We start from the raw sequence: 11,258 nt of genomic DNA on the forward strand, positions 1-11,258 counted from the left end.
AACTGAATTCTGGGGGCAGGGCAGGGCAGATTTAGCTGTTCAAACATCTTTTTCTAACATTTATTAAAGATGTATTGTTTATGAGAATTATAACATACTGTTTTTCCCCAACAATATTTCAATAGCCAGCATTTAAAATGATCTGTTGCCCTGCCTTTAATTATAACACCCCCATCAGGCTGATGGGAGTCATATTTGTGGTGCAAGTAATGCACACAACTCCTAATCATTGGTGAAAATGTCATGTCTCTACCATTTATCATGAAAAACAAAGCAGGGGCTCGCAAGTTCGCAACTCACTTTTGAATGCTCCAAAATTGGATTTACGACAAACAGCCGATACGACGTTTTGACCCTTTCGGTTTTTCATGATTCTGTTTTTTGCAGTTTGGCTCAGCACCAAGAAACAGAGAATGTGCGTTATTTTTTCTTTGAATGTTCTACCATTTACCATCTCACAGGAAATAGCAAAAACACAGGTTGTATGACTATCAGAGAGATGTTGACATCTTTATTGTAGGCCATAATTTCCACATTCACACAAGATATTTCAAAATGTAAGGTGTGGATTGCCATGAAAATTCAGTGGCAATTGACAATTGGCAATTTCGGTCGGTTCAAACCAATCGGGTGTAACACCATATTACCTCTGATCATTTCATATCTGAGGCCTTCTTTGAAAGGGGTACTGATTTATATTGAATTCATAAAAGTGACGATATTCAAAGCTAGGCGTGTACACAAGCCAGACAGTGTCTACTCTGACCTCTTTATATGTTTCACCCAGGTCCCCTTTATAAGTGACACACCTGTGCACATTTCTGCTGAGGTAGGCATGTGTTGCCTCTGCCTATATGAATGAAAAGTACCTGAAGGACACTTCTGTGAGTGCTGGCATTCGTCTGCTCTTATTGAACTCTTCTAGGCTGTGCACCTGGTAAATAGACAACTGGGACTGTGTTCTGCTCTCATTCTTTCTAGTATGTTTTTTTCCATAATTTTGTCCTATTCATCAAACAATAAATGGTGACTTTCTTCTCCCACCTTAAACTCACAAAAAGTGTAGCCAACTGTGTAGTCATTGGCAACAGGGTTGCCTGTCTATAAAAAAACATTAAGAGGAGAAAGGCAGCAGAAAGCCCCAGGGGCGATTAAGTGGATCAAGTCCCATTCCCAACAGCTGAGCGCAGTCAATAAACAGAAATCTGAACAGTTTGCTTTAGCACAAAGACCAAGCTTTTCTTCTTATTTGGTCACTGAGAACAAAATGTTTGGCTGAAAGAGGATCTAGTCTGGAGAGTCTAGTGCACTTTTGGACACGGTGGCTTGGCTTGGATAACGTCCCTGCTAACATGCCATAAATGTTCCAAGGTCCAAACTGTTGCACTCATTGATAGTAGCATATCAAAGTAGTAGCCTACGTGATGAGGGCCTGAAACACTAATGTGTCAAGCACAGGCTTCTGCCAAAATGCACAACGGAACGGCTAAATATATATTGTTGCTGTTGGGCAGAAACCCCTTATCTTCATATTTTAACTTTCTATGTTTTTTCGTAAATTAATGCCCTGCTTCGTCATACTAGTGTCACGTTTTCCTTTCCTAGAAATGTAGTTGAATCAAAAGTCAAAAATTTGTCTTTGAAATGTAGTGGAGTAAAAGTCAAAAAAGTATCCAAAAATACAAAGTACAAATGTTTTTTACTTAAGTAGAGTACTCAAGTAAATGTACTTCGTTACTGTCCATCACTGCCACCCACTGCCCCCATAACCTCTTACATTCACAGTCTCTCTGAATAAACAGACTTGTTATGAACCCCCAATTATGCTCGAGCAGATTTATGATGGCTGTTAACAACTGACAGGGGAAACTCTGCTCACATGTTTCATTAGAAGCACATGACAAGAGCTGAATGGTTTTAAAGCAGCAAAGGCACTTAGGCTTTGTCCATGCTGCAGGCAAAACCCTTTTGTATGTCAAATGCAATATTTGGGATAGACTGTTCTGTTGTTTTCGAATGATCAAATTGTGTGTTCATTGTGTGTCCTGTATTCATTGGTCATCAAGGTTTTTTTTCCAAGGGGCAGGATCAAAACAATGGCTCTGGACGCAATTGGTTAGACCTACAACCAACTACCAATTACAGTCTCCCATATTTAATACTGGTCTTGGTCACCCCAGACTTCGGGAGCAGGAAATGGACTGGCAGATTCGTATGGTCCCAGGCTAGGTATTTCAAGGTATACTATTGTTGTTTTTATATGAATAAAAGTTTGGCTTGAGGACGCATTCCTCTCACAAAGACAGAGGAAAATTTGCTCTGATGTGTTTTTGTGTAATCTTTCTACTCATCCAGTTTGAACATCAAACATCGTCAACATTGCAAGTGACGAACAAACTCCACACAAAACCAAATCCGAGCAGTCAACCTGACACAGGTGTGTGTGTGTGTGTGTGTGTGTGTGTGTGTGTGTGTGTGTGTGTGTGTGTGTGTGTGTGTGTGTGTGTGCACGCGCGCGCGCATGCGTGTGTGCGTGCATGCGTGCATGTCTGTCTGTGCACATGGTCTCAGATAAAGTTTGGATTAATGTAATTCAGAAAAAGGTTTATTGTTGCACATCGATCAATGAGACGTCTCACACTCACACAACATCAGAAAGCTGATATAACTGATTGTGTGTGTGTGTGTGTGTGTGTGTGTGTGTGTGTGTGTGTGTGTGTGTGTGTGTGTGTGTGTGTGTGTGTGTGTGTGTGTGTGTGTGTGTGTGTGTGCGTGCGTTTCTTTTTTCTTTCTTTTTTTGCTGTTCAGACTTAAAAAACAAAAAAACAATCACATTCCAGACAAGAGACAAGAGAGAAGCTCTTTGGGGGACAGAATACAGAGGACATACCTTTCTTTTTGAGCGCTCCGATTTCTTTGACATTTTCTTCAACTTCTTATGAAGATGGAACAACACCTGGAAGCAGAATAAAATACATTGTTGTGAGACAAATGCAGTACAAACACTCAGCCCCTCTGGCACATGTGGGGTACTCCTGCTAACTGTATTAATGATCTGTTTCTCTTTATGTCCATTAGACTTAAAACAGTTCATTAGAATTGGCTGTATATAATATGATATCATGAAGAATATATATATATTATAACAGTATATATTGTTGTTGTTTTTTAGATAAGCGAAAGTGATGAAATGTTTCTGTGGATTTTATAAATATTGAACAATGAAGTATTAAGCTTGTGACTAAAATAACTATTGAATCCATTGGGAGACATAGTTTATTTTTTCTGCCAATACACCATGTGTTGAACACAATGCTATAAATCATATAATCCAAGCAAAAACAGGTAGCACTTATTAACTAAACACTTAAATAAAATAAATAAATGTATGTTGTTTGCCTTTATGGCACCCAAGTCCCTATCATACATCATTTTAAAGAAAATAAATAAATAAATAAACTAGGCTTGCCAGGCACAATAAAAATGACCAAAAGAAGATGAGTGCAATTTCAGCTCACCAATAAAGTAATTAAGTTATTGTGGATGAACAGCAGGCAATGGAAATGTAAAATGTAAAATGCATACTGATAGACTGGTAACGATGTTTGCAAGTAATAAAAGCCAAAAAAGGGAATGCCGCAGAGCACTATAGTGTAGATGGGCCATTTTCTGAATGATAAATACTTAGCATTATTAAATATCAAAATGAATGAAAATGAAGACTGGGAATAACTACCCACATATGCATGCACACACACACACTCTCTCTCACACACACTCACGCTCACGCTCACACTCACACTCACACACACACTCACTCTCACACACACACACACACACACACACACACACACACACACACACACACACACACACACACACACACACACACACACACACACACACACACACACACACACACACACACACACACACACACACACACACACACACACACACACACAGTGTTTCTATATGCAAGTGGAAAAGACATAACCATCCATCAACGTCTTTTCATGGCCACTTAGCCTTTAAAACGCACAATGCGTTGGGAGAACCAGTGGTTTTCAACCATTTGCATATCAAGGTCCATTATTTATTCGACATTTGAGCCATGGACCACCATTTGATGAGATTTAGACTCTCAGACCCAAGACTATATTATTATCATTATTAGAATATTTTGTTATCGTTGGATAAGATTTTGTCCACAATTCCATGCTGTATTGATGTTGGTACCATAGGAGAGATGACAGGCAAACTTTGATCAAAATAACAATTATTTAATTAAAGGTAGGGTAAGTGATATTTTTTGGTTAAAACAAAAAGTATTTTGTTAAAAGGTTAAAATACTATATTCTGATAGTAATCATTGCTATAGAGTGTTTTTTCAGTAACAGATGTCTCCTTGTCTCTCCAGCTCTTTAATAAACAGAAAATACATTTTTCGGTAGGTGTCAAAATCTCAGCCAATCAGGAGAAAGTACCCATTTTTAAGCTTAATTGTTATAGTGTTCCAGTTCCAATTTTGTCTGCTCATTTCTTAGTGTCATCACTTCCAATTTCACTTGTTTAATCTATATCCTGATTGAGTTCTCTGTCCTGGTTGGATAAAATTGGAAATGAAACTGAAACTGAAACGAAAATGCATTTTCTGTTTAATAAAGAGCTGGAGAGACAAGGAGACTCATAATACTGAACAAACACTCTATAGCAATGAGTATCACAATATAGAGCTATTTAACACTTATTTTAACCAAAGCAAATCACTTACCCTACCTTAAGTAGGCTAATGCAGATGTATAACAATAATGTAACTCTTGTTAGTGCAAAATGAAACCAAATGGACCCGTAAGGGTCATTTTACACTCTCAAGAGTTAAAGATAAGGTTTGGTTAGCAACTGATTTGGTTAGCAACTCTCATTTAGCTGGGGACCACCTGGAACCCCCTCAAGGACCACTGGTGGTCCCCGGACCACTGGTTGAGAACCACTGCTCTAAGCGCACACCACGTAAGGCGTAGCCCACTGACACCGTAGTAGTAGTAATGATGCGTCAGCTATGTGCCGTGCGTTAACAGCCTATATGGAAAGCCAGGTGAAGGTTCAAAGTGCTTTACGCACGGGGCGCATTGCATTGCAACAAGCACAACGCCCTTTGATCAGTGGTGGAAAGTAACTGAGCGCACATTTACTCAAGTACTGTACTTAGGTACAATTTTGAGGTATGTTTTTAATAGCATTTCCAGTTTTCAAGGTTCAAAGCACGGGGCGCATTGCGGCGCCCTTTGATCATCCTGTGCAATTATTAATGCTTTACTGCAGGGGTCTTCAACAGGGGGTCCGGTACCCCTAGGGGGTCCTCAGATTACTACAGGGGGTCCGCCAAATCTTTGTGTGATATGATTTTTTTACCTTAACTACTTGAACCCTAGCATCCCTTTTTCTGAGGAGAACTTTAGCCAAAAAATAGCAGATCTACACGCCTCACGCTGCGAGGCGTTGTGAGCTTGTACAGTAGATCGGCTATTTTTTGGCAAAGAGGTGTTTGGTGTAGACGAAAAAAAGAGCAGACCAAGTAAACAAAAACAGTTAAATCTGAAACACAATTTTTATACAATATAGAGGGGGCCCCTGCTTCATCTCTCTCTCGGCTAGGGGGCCCTTGGCCTGAAAACGTTGAAGACCCCTGCTTTAAACGGTTTTTAGATGAACCAATGACAAAATGTCACTATGAAGAAGCTCTCACTTCATGTGAAGGTCAAGGTAAACTTTATGATCCCCGAGGGGCAGAGCCAATAGTAATAGTCTGTCCTAATCATCAACACACGCCAACAAACATAATTGTGTCTTGTGTTATTTAATGGGCAAATAGCAGCAGGGACAAATTAGTTCTTACATCTATTTTTAACAGATTATATTTTTCAATAGATTTTTATACATTGTATTTCTTTAAAACTTTCTGACATTCTGCACAATGAGTACTTTTGTACATATTGACTTTAACAGAGTATTTCTACATTGCAGTATTGATACTTTTACTTAAGTAAAAAAAGTGAGTAATTGTTTTTCCACCACTGATTTTTTTGCAGATTATATCTGCGAGCAGTGTGTGTGTGTGTGTGTGTGTGTGTGTGTGTGTGTGTGTGTGTGTGTGTGTGTGTGTGTGTGTGTGTGTGTGTGTGTGTGTGTGTGTGTGTGTGTGTGTGTGTGTGTGTGTGCGTGCGTGTGTGTTATCAAAAGTCTTACCCTTGAGTAGCAGCATATGATCAAAACCAACGGTAACAGATAGCCTATGATCAGAATGGTCACTTTATACACTTGTATGGAGGGTCCGGACCACTTCTCCCAGCAGAACGTGCTGTTCGGAGCCGTGGGGTGGTTGGTTAACACCTGGTGCTGCGCCACCGGCACGGCGAAAACCAAAGAAAGTGCCCAGATGACCAGGACGCCCACTAGGGCATTCCTCCTGTTCCTGATGCTCGGTGACCTCTTGGAGAGCACCACGGCCACGTATCTGTCCACGGAGGTGGCCACCAGGGTGAAGATGCTCACCAGCATGCTCACCATGGCGAAGTAGTGGCCGAATTTACACAACAGCGCTCCAAAGATCCACTCCGGCAGCGAGTAGATGGTCGCGTGGAAGGGAACGCAGAACAGAAGGAACGAGAGGTCCGCTATGCTGAGGTTGAGGATGAAGATGTTGGTGGTGCTTCTGTTGGCGCCGCGCGTTCCCGACTTAAACTTCCCGATGACAACCATTACCATGGTGTTACCGGCGACACCCAGCAGGAATATGAGTCCGAATATGATGGGAACTATCACGGCCTCTGGACCGGCAGAGTCCCCCTGATCTGCATCTGTCTGATTTACATCCAGCGTTTCTGACCAGACAACCGTGTGGTTGCTCCATTGCAGCATGTCTCTTGTCTCCTCTCTGGCGACGGGTGATACCGGGCGGTGTTACATCGAAATTGGTGACCAATTAAATTCGCTGACTGACTCTGACTGACTCTAGAGGTAATCCGCAGACACAGTTTGGCTTAGTGATTTTGTGTACAGCCCTATGCTCACTTCTTTTTTTTTCTTCAACCAATTGTTTTATCATTCCATGAAATATATTTTTTTAAGAAAACCGACCCAGACTCAACAAGGCAAAGTGATACCATGTAATGGTCAATCACTTTTACATGCTCAATAGCACACTAACTAGAAGTAGTTTTTTGACTTAAGGGACCTCAGCAACCGATCCTGAGACCTTAGTAATAGTAATTAGAAAAATGAGAGATGATGACAGGTAATTAGTAAGATTCCTTTATAAACATGGACAGCCAGCCCACAGCCTGATACAGAGTACAAAGATGTGTTCTAAGATCCCCAGTGGTCAGTAATAAAATAAAGTGCAGAGTGATAGACCTTGTTAAGCAGTTTCAAGGTGGTATGGGACTGAATGTGCACTGTAGCAGAGTAGCTCAGCCTGAAGCCCAAAAGCAAATTCATGGCCATAACTAGAAAAAGTGCTTCTCGGAGCACAGGTCTCAGGCAGGTCAGGTAGCCTAGGTTATTGTGGGCCAGCTATGCTGATGGAATATGAATGGGACAGATCCATCTTGATGACATGACTATATAATAATGTACCGATTTGCGTGATGTTTGGGCAAAATCTGTAGGAGTAATATATAAAAAAATGTTTTGCAAAAATCGGCCTCCTGGTTGCGCTATAATAGGGAAATGTCAAAAGGGTGGAATTTGTTCTTCAATGTAGTGCGAATGTGTGTGTGTAAAGTTTCACTTGTTTTTGTTCAAAACAGGCCACTCCTGCAAACTTTAGATGTCAATCTTAGCCAATCATGATGGAATATGAAAAATTGAACAAAGGTTTTTCCTTGGCCTCTAGGGAGTGCACATACAAAATGTTATGGAGATTGTGCAGTAGAAACGTGGCATTTCTTACTCGGCCTAGTGGGAATGTGTGTGCTAGATTTCACGGAAATTGCACGCTGCATTCATGATTTGAGGAATGTTGTTCAATACAGAGTACTCCTGCAAACTTTGGAAGCCAATCTTAGCCAATCAGGATGGAATATGGAAAATCTGAAAGACCAGTTTCATTTAATGACTATAGAGATTTGTGTGATGTTTGGACAAAATCTGTAGGAGTAATATCAACAAATGTGTTTTGCAAAGATCGACCTCCTGGTGGTGCTATAACAGGCTGATCTGAAAAAAATGTTCTGCTCTGGCATCCAGGGAGTGTGCGGCCACAGTTTTGCTGCGAGCGGCCCAACGGTGCCGGAGATTAGCTGATCACAGACAGACGGGCTTCGCAGTTCCATGCACATGGTAATGGTCAATGGCTGTGTGCAATTTCAGATCAATTGGTCCAGGCACTGAGGAGAACCGGACGTTTTTGTGTGGGCACAGCACAGCACAGCACAGACAGACAGACAGACAGAGGTTTGTAGAATTATAGGAGGATGTTATATTATTGTAATCCGTTCTATATTTCCTACGCAATGGCATAATAATGTTGCGCGCACTGAGGCGCTTGGACACTATAGCCGACGTTTACACTACAGTCCTAACGTCTTTAATGATATATTACACTTTGTTAAGTTCATCATATGGTGAGGACCAGGAATTCATGATGAGTTCAACTTCATGATACATCTATGATTAATTGTTAATGCCAGGCCGAAGGCGTGGCAGAGACTATGTTTTGCATCCAGTCCATCCATCCGTACAAACTTCTGAATTTTTCAGATCGGCCTGTTATAGTGTCACCAGGAGGTCGATTTTTGCAGAACATTGCAATTTTTTAGTATTACTCTTACAGATTTTGTCCAAACCACACGCAAATAAATCGGTGCAGTATCTCTATAGTCATTAAACAAAACGTGTCTTTCATATTTTTTTTCATTTTATTCCATCCTAATTGGCTAAGATTGGCTTCCAAAGTTTGCAGGAGTGCTCCGTTTTGAACAAAATGACTCAAATCACAAACACAGCGTGCAGTTTCCGTGCAATTTTGCATGCACATTCCCACTAGGCAGGCAGAGGAATGCCACTTTAAGATTGTCAAATCAGCCTCATGGTGGCGCTATAACAGGCCGATATTTTACCTATATCTGCACCAATTTGCGTAAAACTTTGTATGCGCACTCCCTAGAGGCCAAGGAAAAACCTTTGTCCTGCATTATTCATTATGCCTTTTATAGCAGGAGTCCGACTTAGGTAGAAAAAATAATAATTTGATATTACTCCAAATTTCACGCAAATCGGTGCACACTATCTCTATAGTCTTGTGATCAAGACAAATCTGTTTGATTCTTCATATTCCATCCTGATTGGCTAAGATTGACATTACTTGCGCCTGTGAAGCAGCGCAAGTACTGTATTCAGGGTCGTCATGTCGAAAGGAGTACACAACATATACACAACGTATATTAGTTATATAGTAGTATATTAGTTATATAGTAGTATATTAGTTATATAGTAAGTATATTAGTTATATAGTAGTATATTAGTTATATAGTAGTGTATTAGTTATATAGTAGTATATTAGTTATATAGTAGTGTATTAGTTATATAGTAGTATATTAGTTATATAGTAGTGTATTAGTTATATAGTAGTATATTAGTTATATAGTAGTGTATTAGTTATATAGTAGTATATTAGTTATATAGTAGTGTATTAGTTATATAGTAGTATATTAGTTATATAGTAGTGTATTAGTTATATACTAGTATATTAGTTATATAGTAGTATATTAGTTATATAGTAGTATATTAGTTATATAGTAGTGTATTAGTTATATAGAAGTATATTAGTTATATAGTAGTATATTAGTTATATAGTAGTGTATTAGTTATATAGTAGTGTATTAGTTATATAGTAGTGTATTAGTTATATACTAGTGTATTAGTTATATAGTAGAATATTAGTTATATAGTAGTATATTAGTTATATAGTAGTATATTAGTTATATAGTAGTATTTTAGTTATATAGTAAGTATATTAGTTATATAGTAGTATATTAGTTATATAGTAGTGTATTAGTTATATACTAGTATATTAGTTATATAGTAGTATATTAGTTATATAGTAGTATATTAGTTATATAGTAAGTATATTAGTTATATAGTAGTATATTAGTTATATAGTAGTGTATTAGTTATATACTAGTATATTAGTTATATAGTAGAATATTAGTTATATAGTAGTATATTAGTTATATAGTAGTATATTAGTTATATAGTAGTATATTAGTTATATAGTAAGTATATTAGTTATATAGTAGTGTATTAGTTATATAGTAGTGTATTAGTTATATAGTAGTGTATTAGTTATATAGTAGTGTATTAGTTATATAGTAGTATATTAGTTATATAGTAGTATATTAGTTATATTATTAGTTATATACTAGTATATTAGTTATATAGTAGTGTATTAGTTATATAGTAGTGTATTAGTTATATACTAGTATATTAGTTATATAGTAGAATATTAGTTATATAGTAGAATATTAGTTATATAGTAGTATATTAGTTATATAGTAGTATATTAGTTATATAGTAAGTATATTAGTTATATAGTAGTATATTAGTTAAATAGTAGTATATTAGTTATATAGTAGTATATTAGTTATATAGTAGTGTATTAGTTATATAGTAGTGTATTAGTTATATAGTAGTATATTAGTTATATAGTAGTATATTAGTTATATTATTAGTTATATACTAGTATATTAGTTATATAGTAGTGTATTAGTTATATAGTAGTGTATTAGTTATATACTAGTATATTAGTTATATAGTAGAATATTAGTTATATAGTAGAATATTAGTTATATAGTAGTATATTAGTTATATAGTAGTATATTAGTTATATAGTAGTATATTAGTTATATAGTAAGTATATTAGTTATATAGTAGTATATTAGTTATATAGTAGTGTATTAGTTATATAGTAGTGTATTAGTTATATAGTAGTGTATTAGTTATATAGTAGTGTATTAGTTATATAGTAGTATATTAGTTATATTATTAGTTATATACTAGTATATTAGTTATATAGTAGTGTATTAGTTATATAGTAGTGTATTAGTTATATACTAGTATATTAGTTATATAGTAGAATATTAGTTATATAGTAGAATATTAGTTATATAGTAGTATATTAGTTATATAGTAGTATATTAGTTATATAGTAAGTATATTAGTTATATAGTAGTATATTAGTTAAATAGTAGTATATT

At 37.0% G+C, this 11,258-nt stretch overlaps 1 protein-coding gene across 1 annotated transcript in view; it reads right to left on the bottom strand.

Annotated features, from left to right (window-relative positions):
* galr1b (galanin receptor 1b) overlaps nt 1-6,921 on the bottom strand; it is a gene marked incomplete at both ends in the record, with an annotated part of 29,934 nt that extends 23,013 nt beyond the window's left edge. The window contains 2 exons of the mRNA XM_084055291.1: nt 2,891-2,956; nt 6,250-6,921. Of these exons, the coding sequence (XP_083911417.1) occupies nt 2,891-2,956; nt 6,250-6,921 (738 nt within the window). The remainder of the gene's footprint in view (nt 1-2,890; nt 2,957-6,249) is intronic.
* Nucleotides 6,922-11,258: the final 4,337 nt, after the last annotated feature.

This window comes from Gymnoscopelus microlampas (genome assembly GCF_963454915.1).
Source record: "Gymnoscopelus microlampas genome assembly, chromosome: 1".
Classification (NCBI taxonomy): domain Eukaryota; kingdom Metazoa; phylum Chordata; class Actinopteri; order Myctophiformes; family Myctophidae; genus Gymnoscopelus; species Gymnoscopelus microlampas.